This window comes from Lissotriton helveticus, chromosome 11 (assembly GCF_964261635.1).
Source record: "Lissotriton helveticus chromosome 11, aLisHel1.1, whole genome shotgun sequence".
NCBI classification, from domain to species: domain Eukaryota; kingdom Metazoa; phylum Chordata; class Amphibia; order Caudata; family Salamandridae; genus Lissotriton; species Lissotriton helveticus.
In genome coordinates this window covers 860,600,699-860,615,007 of record NC_136072.1, presented here as the reverse complement: position 1 = coordinate 860,615,007, position 14,309 = coordinate 860,600,699, and the positions used below count along the sequence as shown (strand labels likewise).

The window sequence follows — 14,309 nt, the reverse complement described above, 5'->3', positions numbered from 1 at the left end:
TAAGTACTGATTCCACCAAAAGAGTGCTGTTATTTATGAACCTCATACATATAGGGTTGTCTTTGTTTTATGTCACTTAATGAAGCATACCTGTAACTCAATCCTGTTTCTGTCTTATACTACCTGCTCTATTTAAGGGTAATTTCAGCATAGAAATTACAGATTAGTTTTATGGTGTTGTTGAAAACAAATGTGCCATTAGTCATTGGCTTCAAAGTTTTACCAGATAGTTTAATCTTTGACCAAAGCAGTTTCAGTAAAGGACCATTCTCTAATCATAGAGGGACTTCTAGGTTCACTAGCAAAGTAAATTAACACAGAATTAGGGGAAGGGGGAATGTGTGCAGCAGCGATTCTGATAACCACAGAGAGGCAACTATAGGGCAAGATGACTCAAACTTCCTCCTCCCATGCAGAGAAGTCTCACTCGACAGCTAAACATTTGTTTTGTTGAGTATGGCTAGTGGACAATAAGTAGGGAGCAGCAATCGGAGCTGCCCAAAATATTTAGGCAACAACAACCACCACAAAAGCAAACAATGACAGTGTTGAACACTTTTATTTACAAATGTAATGAAAACCTCCAACAATAACTCGTTCTCACTCCTGAAACCTGAAATGTGTGTGTGTGTGTGTGGTATTTTTGATATTTTCCGTTGTTTGTTCATTTTTAAAGTGCATGCACAAGAAAGGAAACTTGTTTTTTAAATGTTTTCTCTTTATTGTAAGAAAATACACAGCTTGAAAGTGTGAATAATGCAATATTTAAAGACCAAGATTGGGGGGAGTGGGAAGGCAAAAATAAAAGAAAGATCTGGAAGAGCATATTGATCTAGACAGTTTTTTGTAAATTTTGAAATACTGAACTGGGAAAATAAAGAAAAGTTGAAAAGAAAAGAAAAACAAAACAAATTGTCCTTTTTGGGCTCGAGAAACAGTTAAAATACAATAAGAAAATAAGTCCAAGCTCTCTCCGTAAATTCCCTCTATACACAAAATACACAATTTATTTTTTGTAAGCCCCATTTTTTGTGCTGCTGGGACTGCTGTGAAATTGGGGTGAACACCCCCTTCTTCACCAATATATCCTTATTTTACAATCTGAAAGTACCAAGATGGGTTTAAGGGGATTGAGGGGGTAGGACTTTCTGACATCACATGGAAATAGAACTTTATTCTTTCTTATTATTTCTTGAAATGGCTCAGAGGCGGAAAGCGAACTTGCTCCAGCTGGTGCTGGGAGTGACGTGGAGGTACAGGCTCAACACCTGCCGCTGGCTGTTGGTCCAAAAGCATCATAGCATGAGATCGCAGTCTGCATGCGTGGCAACAGGCGATCGTTGCAGTGATCCAACCACAAATTGTGGAGTATCTGGAGACTTTGGATAGAAGTACCGAAAAGAGCACCAATTTCTCTCAAATCTAGCTGGTATATACTGTTTTTCTCTGCACCGTGACTTTAAAAGTTTAAACCCATTAATTAGCAAAGGAAATGAAATGGGCCTGCAGTAGTCTGGAGTGTGAAGACTTGATAGCTAACAGCCAAAAGAAGGGAGAACAGGAGCCAACACTCACATTAAAAAGGAATAGGCAGAAAAACATTGTTCTCTGTTTTTTCTCACTCCAAACAGCCTGTAAGAATTCAGCCACTTAGAGAACCAGATTGGTTTAATGTTCCAAGGCAACTTATTGTGCGTTACATGTGCTTTGTGCAGAGGAGCAGCAACTGTTCCATTACCCATGTTGGGGAGAAGGCAGACCGGAGGATCCTCCCCAACATAATTTAAAATGTATAAAAAAAAGACATTTTAAGCACCTTACATATGTGAAATTCATAGTCGCTTTACAATAAGCAGCATGTCTGGAGAGATTGGACTTTTCCGCTTGCACAGATTGCGCCTGGTCGCACTGCTCAGCACTGGCAGTTCGTGGCCAAACTGTGTGCAAGATTCCCTCTTGCCACAATAAGGGACACTCTTACAGGGTGCATTAACTTAGAAAATAGACTGCCAGGTTTTCCCCCACTTTGGCAGCTGATGTTGCAGAATGGAGGTGATAACCGAGAGCTAGGACAGAAGCTGGATTGTATTCGCTAATGCCATAGGGCTGCTCAACTATCCTGTTACAGCCACTTCCAAACTCGACGAAAAACTGGCAACATTTCGAGAAAAAACAGGGAAGCTAATTTTTTCAATGAAACATTTGGGACCTGTTTCAAGGTAAGAAAGAGAAACATGTTTTTTTTTTATTTCCATGTGAATGGGGTGGGGGAGGGATGGGGGTCCATTCCCCCTGACAGCACAGTTTCAAAAATCCCATAAGCTGATTCTTTGCAACTTCTGCCCCCACCCCCAGGATCAATTTCCCCGTCTAACTCAATATTTGTCATCACTGATATGTACATCACAATTTCTGTAAAATGTATCAAATTTCTCAATCTAATAAAAAATTGTCTTTTTTGTATTCCTGATGAATAAATACCAAAAAACCTATTTTTGTTTTCTTTATGCAGCAGCTAGTTAAGGTAAGGCTGCAGAAATCACCTCTCTCTCTCTTTTACACATTTTTGCTTGCACTTTCGTGGACTGGTGTGAATGCCTGCCTGCAGCCACAGCCATCCATCCACACTTTCTTTTCCTCTTCTCTTTTTGCCCCCTTTATTCTTTAGTATTTCTCCCACGCCCCTTTCTCTACGGTCTCCGAGGCCGGTCGCCGGATGGTGCTCACCACTGCACGCAGACATCAATACTTTGACGTACTATGAAGAAAGAGAGAGATAAGACGGACCGGGGGAGCTCTGTCCTGCACTGCGACTGCACGGAGACGTCCCCTGATCAGTAGTAAAGAGAGAATACAGGCACCGGCATCCGACGGGACGTCAGGGAGAGAGAGAGAGAGTACATGCCCGTTCAAATGGGGAATGTGTTTTCTTTTCATATATTTGTATTATTATTAATGGCAAAGGAGTTCAGTCTCATCTATAGTCCTCCTTGGGATACTCTAGTGTCACTAGATTACGGAATCCCATCCGGAGGCTTTCGGTGTCAAAGGTCTCGATCTCTCGCTCCTGTCTTTCAAACAGGTGCTTGATCCTTTCACTGCGCTCCTTCTGCAGCGCCGCCAGCTCCTCCTCGATCTGAAGAAACAAAAAAAGAATCAGCAATTCAGAAATGTCTACGCAAATGCACTAGAAGTGAGGTACACAATCATGTTTTGAGGTAAGAATGAAAATACTTCGTCAGAACTACTTCCATTGACATCGTTCTTTGCAATTCAAGTTCACATAAAGCACCTCTATTTCGTACTAGGAACTTTACTGCGTCCAATAAACGGGCATCGATATCAGTCCTTTGCCATGTAATATCATTCACTGAAAATATACTTAACCGTGTTAGTACACAGTATGTGTTGGAAGATTCTTGGCCAATTTGTTCATGAATAATTTTTGGATGGCTCTGAGGTCAAAAACCATTGTGCCAGTTGAAATCATACATTTAGTGGTACCTACTCTGCTGGACATGTTGAGCTGTACCTCCTGTTTTCAGATACATTTTTGATGTCATCTGGTCCGTCTATTTTAAGAAATCGTTTTGTGCTGCACAATGAGCCAGAATTAAAAGCCACATTACCTTACTTGGCTATGGGCTACTCTTCATCTTTAAAAAATGTTGTGCTTCCATCTCATATGTTTAAAAAGACATTCTAATTAGCTTGTGCGAGAACCTAAGACCAAAACCATTTTTTAAGTCGAGCCTAAGACAGCGCATGCGCTGTCTGCAAGACCTGTTGTGTAATATTCTATGACTTGTGGCACACCCAGTGATTCTTATTGGCTGTTGTCTGCGTCAATCAGAAATGCAGCTTTGTTATTGCTGCATTTCAGTAACAGTCCCTCCTTTGTGTGCTACGCTCTGCTTCTTGAGATTTAAGTCAGAAAGTATTTTGTTTGGCCAGTGCCCTGCATTGTCCCGTGGATTTTTTGTTTCACTGCTACTTTGTCTTTCCGCTCTCTCCTTGCAGGAGGCAGTTAACTCCCGGTGCAGTTCTCACAACACCACCTCCCCCCTTGCAGCTAGTTATTTGCAGTGTGTGTTATTGTCTAATCTCACCACTCCCGCCCCTTTCTTCTTGTACGGCGCTGCCCAAAACATATCCATGGAGCCTCCAGGAGTAAAACACCACCACCCGGTGTTTCTTGTAACGCACCGGAGCTTCGTCGTAACTTTTACGCTGTTCACCCCCCTGCCCCCCATGTGCAGTGTAAGGTGGTGCAAGCCGTAACGGCCGAAGGAGCCCCTACTTCCATAGCACTGTTTCCCATTACGTATGCCAGGTCTTGGGAAGGCAGGGTTTCCTCTGTATTTATATTACAGGGATAACATAATATTTTACCAATTGAAAGACTGTTACTGTTGAATTCTCTTGCGATGTTAGTCTTTTGACTCTTCCTACTGGTTTCATCATGGCAGCAATCCGATAGGACTGTTAGTTCTTTAAATTATTAGTCCAGCATTCTTTTCCATGCCCTTCCCCTCTGTGATTACGGCATCACGTGATCGGCACCTTTCCATTACAAGTTTGCCGTTCTCCACTGCGGGTTCTGCCACAACACTTGCACCCCTGTGTTGTTTCCAATTCCAACCATGCCCCTATGTTGCTTCCTCACCCGGTCCCTGTGTTAGTCTTCATGCATTCAGCAGGAGGCGAAGCACAGTACCAGGTAAAACAACAATTCCCCGTGCATCACCTGGAAATAAATAACAGCCCATGCCCAAGTCAAAATAAACAAATGCAGGTCTGCCGCCTTAAAAGCTCGCAATGCAGCCTGAGCGGAAGAGCTTACGGTGGTCTGAACTGAGTCGATAATATGATCTTTTGGTGGGGGGCAGTTATAGGAGGTGGTACCATGCATTATTGTGTGTACATAGGGCAGAGCAGCACTGCCTCCTTCCTATACAGTGACTAATGCTACACCTGCCATAAAAGACAAGCCCCGAAACTGCCCACCCCGTAACCCTATATTGTTCCCCATTCCTTCTTGTTCTCAGTGTTGATAATTTGCATCCCTGTCCACTATTTAGAAATATAAGCAACTATAACCGGAGTGCAGGTAAAGCACAATGCTCAAAAACAGACCACAATTCTATGCAGCTGGTGCAGACACAGCAACCAAATAGTACTCTAATCTGCCCTGAAATAACTTCGCCAGTATTTAAGAATGTCTCACTTACCAAGGGTTAAATTATGAGGTGCTGCTTGGAGTTTCTGAACAAGCTCAAACTTCCACGGTGTTCCCTTTCACTTTTTAAAAGCATTTTGCATAAAAGCACTACTCGCAAAATGGAGTTTTGGAAGCCACCATAGCTCTCGTGATGAATGAGGCACTGTCTGGCAGAGTGCAACTGAAGCTCTACTAATTTGAGTTTGAACCTTTTAATAAAAGCAATCACTGAGAGAATTCAGCAGTTCATCACAACTGACAGATTGGTGCTGCCACAGTTGTCGGGCCCAAATGTTAAGGTGCCGCCAAGGTGTGCACCTTGATTGGCACCGAGGCTGCAACTGCCACGATCTACAAAGATAAGATTGGCCCAGAGCCATGTCAAAATCCCTACAGTCCCTGGTCTAGTTAGGCCACAACTGCTGGGAAGCTGACAGAGGGGGCCACACTGAGATCAACTATGCCTTCACATTTTCAGCAAAACTGCCACTTCAGCAACTCCAAAGTCACAGCTGCCACAACAGCTCTAAAGCTACCACAAGCTTGGGACTGCTGCACAATCATCTGTTGCACACTGGCCAGGACTGCGAATGCCGCAGGGTTTATCAACTGTGCAAAAGAGTATGAGAAGTCAGGTAAAGTCTGTTATGCAAAGTAGGATATTTCCCATGTTAATAAAGCACTGAAAGGAGAGCAGACAGAAAACTTATTGTGTAAATATGCCTTCAGGGTGATTACATGACTGCACCAGAGTCTAGCCAACACTGCAATGATTAGACGGCACAGATCATTAAGGCTTTGGAACTCTAATAGTAGGGTGGGTACAGAAGGGAGTAACACCCAAATTCTAACAGGATTTTTACCCTGCCTTGCTGTCTCATAATTAGTGTGAGAAGTGTTTTGTAATGCTGTGTGCTTAAAGAACTTTGTTTTACCTAAAATACTAACACTAGGCAGGACAATCTTTTATTTTGTCTCTTGATTGTTGAATTCTGAGCTTTTGCCACTCTCACACTAGCTCACTGAGAAGTCTGACTGCTAGCCCTCACTACCCTGGCAGTAAAGTGCTTAAAGGATTGTACTTGGCCCAGCAGAGCGCTTTACATACACAAAGAATGGATCCCAGAACACCAGTGGCAAACGACTTTTACCACCATGTTGCGGCCCAGTAACCTGTCCGTCTTGTTGATAGCCCCACAAACCCCCCCCTCACATCCCAAACCCGAGGGTCTGAAATTATTCAAAGCAAGTTAAAAATTTGACTGTGGATCACAGAAAGAAGAAATGCTTAAACTGTCTCCTGGCGACAGAAGAACTAGGAGTTTTTTAGGTAGATTTTAAACAAAGGAGTCAACCATAATCATAACCCATTGTGACCTTTTGTACCAGTATCAATAGAAAGGATCTGAACTAATCCAAGGAACTTCCCTAGGATTGGGTGAATGATGCCAGCTGACACATCCAGACTGTCAGAAGATGTTTGGGGACAAGGCCTAGAGCATGAGAAGCTCCTTTTGGATGTATTTGCTAGTATACTGTTTACTATTGATCCTATCTCTGCCTCGGTTACACGTCTAGAAGGATTACATAACTGAAGAGAATCTAAAATGTTGTTACCTCCAAAATTCCTCATAACTGCCCTATTATCAATTTTTAAATAATCGTTGACAGTCACGGAATGCCTGTGATAGATAGATCACTATGCTGCGAGTATTCAATACCATGGGGCAGAGCACACATGCAGTAGTGCCTAGGTTGTAGGCGTTCTCCCTTTAGCACCTCAAAGTCTTGTTGATTAACTGAGTCTGCATTTACTAAAACCCACAAAAACAGCTGAGGTTGTTCAGGCACTCACAATTTGCATTATTTCTGACGCCAGTTTCACACGTGCACTATATAGGTTTCTCTCTACATTGGGAAGATTGTCACCAGCTGTTTACAGGGATCTAAGGGCAAGGCCAACTGATGTGTCTGCAAACAAGATAAAGTCTCAATGCTTTTGGATATAAGCTTCAAATCTGTAGAGGTTCCATAGGCTGGGGGGAGGCTTCTGAGACTAGTTTAGAAAGGCCACCAAAGAGGGCAGAACAATATAAACTGCAAAACATGTTTGCTTGCTATGCACAGGTGAAAATGGATGGTATATCGGAAGGCAGCAGGTGTTAACGGAGGCAGAGCTTGCAGGTGCGGGCTTCGGAAGATATTCATGGTTTTCCCAGAAGAAAAAACATTGCATGCATGTGAAAGGACAATATGGCTAATCCAGCACACTGCCAGCATATCAATACTCAAATTATGCTGTTGATCAGCCATGTAGATATGTAGTACTACATTATTACTGATTTAGATCCTATCTTATAACTGTATGTTGTGTCCTGTAACAACAATTATAATGAACAATAAGCATTTATGGTGAATTTTTAATGCATGTTCCGGTACACTGACCTGAAAGCAAGAAACCTCTTGAGCCTGGAAGGAAGGGGACTCTATATACCAGCATCCTACCTAGATAAAGATCTCTATCATATTAGTCATAAAAATCTCACCAATAAGGACTATAGTTGTGATGAAAATATTTTGTGGTATAAGCTTCCTAGAAAAGGCAGGGGCTTAAAGAAGTAATTTTCCTTGTCAAATACCTCTCCAGTAGGCACTGAGTACCCATCATCTTGCACAGCAGACTTCTCAGACAAGGGTGACCTATAATCCTTCACAGCCTGTACACCTTTTTAAGAGTGAATAGATTTAAAAGTATCAACATTTCGCCTGTGCATGGAAGTCTCAGACTGTACAGGTCCTTCCCACTGGATACATTTTCCATTCGAAATTTGATGTTGAAGGCAGTTGATAGTTAGGCATTTCAGTATATATTAGGGCAGTGTCCATGACTGTTAAAAGAGTAATGAATACTGGTAGCTGGTTTCTTGACCAACAGAGGCTCCGTCCCTATCAATCTTAAAAAAGTCTCCCTCATTATGGAACCCTCTACCTCACTTATCACCCCTCGGCTCAAATGCACATTACTAAACTGCAGATCGGCTCATAGACACTCCTCAGACATTGCTGATCTCATAGAAACACTAGACCTTGACCTCATGATCCTCACCGAAAATTGGTTAACAGAATCTTCTACACCAATCATTGACATTCTAGTTCCACCCAACTATCACATCATTAGACTTGACAGGACTGCCAAGGCAGGTGGTGGAATCGCTTGCATTCATAGGAACAACCTCTCCATTACTAGAATCACCTCCCCCACTCTCACCTCATGTGAATACATCTGCCTTGATGTCATTAGCATAGGCGAACCTGTATGCTCTCTGCACATCATTTACCATCCACCGAGGGACAACCTCATCTTCACCCAACAAATCATGGACATAATCACAACCAACTCCAGTCATCAAAACTCTCATATTTTCCTTGGAGATTTTAACCTCCACTGGAACGATCACAATGACGCGCTGGTTAATAGTTTCAAAAACTTCCTCAACGCTCTTGACCTCATCCAAATATGCAATAGCCCCACCCATGACAAGGGCTCTATCCTCAACCTTATCATCTCCAAAGAGGACTCCACCCAACTGGAATCAATACAACCCGGTGACTGGTCAGACCACCACATTATCACATTCTTCATCAATGAAAAAATCAAACTTAACTCAGTTCAACCCACCAAATCCAAGACTTGGAAAAGAGACCTGAAGAAACTTAACCCTAACTCGTTACCTCCTTCCAGCTGTAATCTCCTCCTTCCCCCTACCTACACCTCAGATGTTCATGCACTGACCCACCACTACCTCAACACTATGACCACTATAATTAATGAGGCAGCCCCCCTACAACTAAAGGGAGTCCCCACTAAGATCTCTAACCCCTGGTACGATGGCAGACTCAACGAAGATAGACGTGCCATGCGACTTGCAGAGCGCTCCTGGAGATCAGCCTCTTCAGCATTGCACCTTAAAGCTCTTAAGAAAAAGAGAAATGCCTACTTTAGGAAAATAAAACGCTCTAAATCAAACTTCTTTAGCCTCCAGCTAGACCAAGCACAGAACCGACCGATGAAATTGTTTGATCTAATCAAAACACAATCCAAGGAACAGCCCAAACAACCACATAGTTCATTGCTCAATACACCATCCTGTGAAGCCTTCTCAGCCTTCTTTACCCTAAAGACCGACAACATCAGGATAGATCTCCTAAAAGACCTTAGCCTTTACGCTAGTCCACCCAGCATAACTCACACTGAAACAAAAAACAATGCCGCATGGTCCTCATTTGAAACCTACTCAGAAGAAACAATTGGCAAACTGCTCAGTACACTTAAACCTTCTAATCACTTCACAGACCCTCTTCCAGCTAACGCTGTAAAAGATTTTATCCCTCTGCTCCTCCCACTGTGGACCAAAATTGTTAGCTCACTTCAACAAGGACTCATCCCTGACTCCCTCAAAGTGGGTCAAGTCACTCCTATTATCAAGAAACCAACAGCGGACCCTTAGGACCTGGACAACTATCGTCCTATTACCAATATCCCCACCCTGGCCAAATTGTTGGAAAAATGCGTACAACTCCAGCTAACAAAACACATTGAAAAGTTTGACCTCCTCAATCTTCATCAATCAGGCTTCCGATCAGGTCACAGCACAGAGACAGCTATGACGCACATAATTGATGACGCCCTCCAAATCCTAGATCAGAATGATCCCTGCCTCCTCATCCTACTTGATCTATCCTCAGCATTTGACACTGTCAAACACGAAAGCTTACTCGAGCTGTTAAATACTAGAATGGGTCCATCAGGGACCGTTCTCAAGTGGTTTACCTCCTTTCTGCATAACAGATCACAGAAATTCAAGAGCAACAACTTGATGTCCTCACCTATGCCTGTTACTTTAGGCGTCCCACAAGGCTCTTCCCTATCCCCAACATTGTTCAACCTATTCATGGAGCCTCTCTCCACCTTGTTACAAGCATCCAATGTACACTTTCATATGTATGCCGGCGACAACCAGCTCTATTTCAAATTACAATCACCCGAAGACATCAATCTGTTGAATTCAACGCTCAGAAACACCCAAACATGGCTGGCCGAGAATCACCTCAAACTTAATGCTCAGAAAACTGAGTTCCTTCTGATCACACCTCCCGCAAAAATCTCCACCACACAAACCTTGCTTAAAAACCTAACTGCACTCAACATCCAACCTACCATCGTAGACTCCGCGAAATCCCTTGGCATCACCCTGGACACCAACCTCAATATGCAACACCATATCAGCAAGGCAATAAAGGGAGCTAACTTCCAAATAAATACCCTGAGGAAACGTAAACCTTTCCTCCCAGCTAAAGACTTTCAAACTGCAGTACAAGCCCTAGTCATTCCTCGGATAGACTACGGAAGCGTCGCCCTCTGCGGACTACTCCTATCAACAACCGCACCCCTAAAAGCCTCACTGAACTCTGCTGCGAGACTCATCACTGGTTCAAAGAAACGCTCCCATATCTCCCCTGACTTGAGATCCCTGAACTGGCTGCCTTTTGAAGCCAGAATCCATTTGAAAATCGCCTGTATGACGCACAGTGCTGTACACCATAACTCACCCAGCTACCTCACTCAGAAGCTGACCATCTCAGGTGGCTCAAGAAACACTAGAAGCACAAAAAACCTTCTTCTGAAACCTCGAAGATTTCGGAAGGAAAAAAACCTATAAACGATCCTTTTCAGGAATGGCACCCAGGATCTGGAACTCACTCCCCCCAGAAACCAGACTTATCTCCTCCACTTCATTTTTCAAGAAGGAAGTAAAAGCTATCCTCATGGCTAAATTCACTTGAACATTGATCCTGGATATTTTTGCACCTTTGTATTATCTGTATGTATCTGTTTGATTTAGTATGCTCCTCGCTGTAACTTCCCCCCTTTTTTTAGATGCCTTTATTTATTTTCATTTATGTCGTGATCAGATACTTTGTTCAATACTTGCTTGTTTTTCTTCTCCATTGCTTTTGTATTCTGTAAAGCGCTCTGTTATCTGCAAAGATCTTGTTCGCGCTATATAAAACTCTCAAAATAAAATAAAATAAAATAAATAAATGCGATGCAGATCTTTCTTAACTTAGAATACACAAGACATTGCCTTACAAGCTGAATTTTACATTTCAGGTTCTGTCCATCATCAAAGTCTAATGTAGCAGAAAACCGTCCCAAAATGTCATCCTTCTTTCTCTTCTTTCCCACGATATAGGACAAAATAAAATGCACATCTTTGACAAAAAGGGGATCTGAAAATAGTGCTATCTGTTGGGCTGTTATGACTTTTTCCTTTGGGAAAGAATGGAACATTTTCACAAATACCTTTTAAAGGATAAAATAATTTATGGAACATTTTCTCAAATACCTTTTAAAGGATAAAATAATTTATGTAACTTACATACTCAAACACGAAAGGGACTACATATTTACCGAGTCCCAGCAGTTCATAGTGGGAACTGATGTCCAACTAGAGAAAAAGGTGGACATCTTAGAAAATGCAGAATAAGCTGTTAAAGTATTAATCTTTGGCATTCTGGCAGAGGTTACCAGAGCAATCTTTTAAATCTAAACGGAAGCCTTCCTATAGCAAATGGTGGGCCAAGAATAAGATAGACCACTACTCGAGTGAGCCATCATAATCTCACCTAATAACCAAACCTAACACATGGAATGAGTAGGTGACTGTGCTTGTCCCGATGCATGGGGAGACTCAGAGGGAATCTGTTCTACCACAGGCAAATACTAAATATTACCTTTGCTATGAATAAATAGTGGTGATGTTGCCTGACCTATCTTTTGTTACTACAGATAAGAGGAGTGAGGGCCTGCTGCTAAGGAGGGTGAGGGTCGTATAACCAATGATCAAGTTTAAGATAAAAGTGTTTATGTTCAAACAACAAGAAAGAACACTAAATACAGTTAGCAAGGCCACCTGCAGACACATCACAGTACACATGGAAGGCAGCCTTACCTTCTGCAACAATTTACTTAAGGTATACCTTCTAACTCTGTTAACAAAAGTTAAATAACCATGTTGCGGTTCCTTGTATTTTCTGTATTACACTCAAAATATGAAACAAAAAAATAAGGACGAATCGTCATACTGATTAGTCTACGAATGAGAAAGTTACACCCAAAGTCATAATATTTAGCAACTTGATGTTCAATCAGCAGACTCAAGTCCATTGCCTCGTTCACTTCCTTACCATGGAAAGCATTTAGTGCTCCGTTGAAGGTGGGAGATCGGAAGCTGCCTCTGCTTTAGCAAGGGAACTCACAGCGGAAGTAAATTTAAAATCGCTTTCTCCAGTTTCTTACACTGTTTAACAGTCTAGCCACAGGAAGAATATTCGCAGTATCTGGCATCCGGGAGATGATCAACAAATACTGCCAAATGCAGTTTGGGGTCCATCATTTTGGTCTCAACATTCCACCTTTTTCGTCTGCGTCTCAATGTGCCTTTCTGACACAGCAGATCTCTTCTATGCTCTTCAAGAATATGATTGAGAGGATTCCTTCCGGTCAAGGGACAGTGAAAATATTCTCAACTTTCTTGAATACAGAATAAATAAGAAAGTGTGTGCCTTGGGCCAACCCAAGACCTTCACAATTTCAACATGATCAAAGGAAGACAAAATATTCAGGATGCTGTTGCATGAGTGGATCAATCCACTCATTCAAAATGGGACTGACTAACTTTGCATTGTTGATCTGAAGACACATTTATAAAAAACAATGTCTCTTACAAAGAAAGATCCCTCACGTCAGAGGATGCCTTCATCAGTTCAAGGAACGTCTTTTGGAAATGCAGTTTGCACCTCAGATTTTCTTTAAATGCAAGGCTGCAATTGTGGGATTTCCTTTAAAAAACAGACACCACTCTTTATCTTTATCTGAAGGATTGCCTTCTACAGGTCGTCCCTCTTTATGAGTTACCTCCTATTTTAGATGGGCTCAATAAAGGGATTTATTGGCCCCATCGGAATTATGAGATCCGCAGAGTTTTCATAGAGAAAATGAGAAATTATCAGAGCAACTGGACCTGGAATTTGATACCCTGAGTAATTCCTAATTTCTGAGGGTCAAACATGAAATTGCCCGAATTTTCACAACCCCTCACAGCTACAGATACTCGAGTATGTAGGCCATTTTCTGGGCCACTCATAACAAGTGCTTTAGACTAATTTCAAGAAGTACAAACAGTTCTTCAAAACAAAGTAGTTCTGTGTGATTCAATCAAAGGGAAGTGTCACGAACTGTGTAAAAAAAAGCTAAACTGTGAAACATGTTGGAAAAACAAAACGGAAAAGTGGGTCCATCCGAGTACTATTCTCTTCTTCAGATAATCCCAGTACTGTATGGCTGCCAAACATTATTTGTCAGACATTCTCTCACATAGACAATTCCCTTTTTCTGACACAGTGTCACCATACCTGGGCCACATATGGAATCAACAATTGTGTTTGACTGACTGAAGGAGAAAGTATCCAGCAGACAGGAGGACACACTTCTAATTTTGGTAAAGCCCCATCAATTACACAAGAAGTGGATGCTCATACAAACTACAATAAAGCAAAAACCATTGCTGGAAAGGCAGCTAAACTGAGCAGTAATATGATGTTGGTCAGTTCACAGCTGGGAAGCACACCTGTACAACTACAAGATTCAGGGACTGATCAGCTGTGAAAAAACATGACATAAAAACATGCTAAAACTTATGGGTCCACCTGGGACTGGAGGTTTTCTACTAATGGTGCATTGAACAAGTTACTTACCTTCGGTAACAATATATCTGTAAGAAACAGTAGTTAGTGTTAGATTCCTTACCTTAGAATATCCCCAGGCGTCAGACTGGATCCAGAAAGTTTTGCTTAGCAGTACCCTTGCGCTTTGGTAGGCGTCGTCCGCGGCTCCACGTACGTCGTCGGCGCTGTGATGACGTCGTCGGAGTACTTAGACGCCGCCCTCGCGCACTGACGTCAGTTCTTATATATGGCTTTTCCGCGCCAGAAACGCAGAGCCATGATAAAAACAGACACCGGTGCC

The 14,309-nt window shown here is 42.3% G+C and overlaps 1 protein-coding gene across 5 annotated transcripts in view; it reads right to left on the bottom strand.

The window, feature by feature from the left end:
• Positions 1-700: 700 nt before the first annotated feature.
• The window catches only part of TAOK3 (TAO kinase 3), a 1,265,547-nt gene continuing 1,251,938 nt past the window's right edge, over positions 701-14,309 (bottom strand). For all 5 annotated transcript variants that reach the window (XM_078667094.1, XM_078667097.1, XM_078667098.1 and 2 more), the window contains one exon: positions 701-3,136. In XM_078667094.1, coding sequence (XP_078523220.1) covers positions 2,975-3,136 — 162 coding nt within the window. In that variant the 3' untranslated portion in view covers positions 701-2,974. The remainder of the gene's footprint in view (positions 3,137-14,309) is intronic.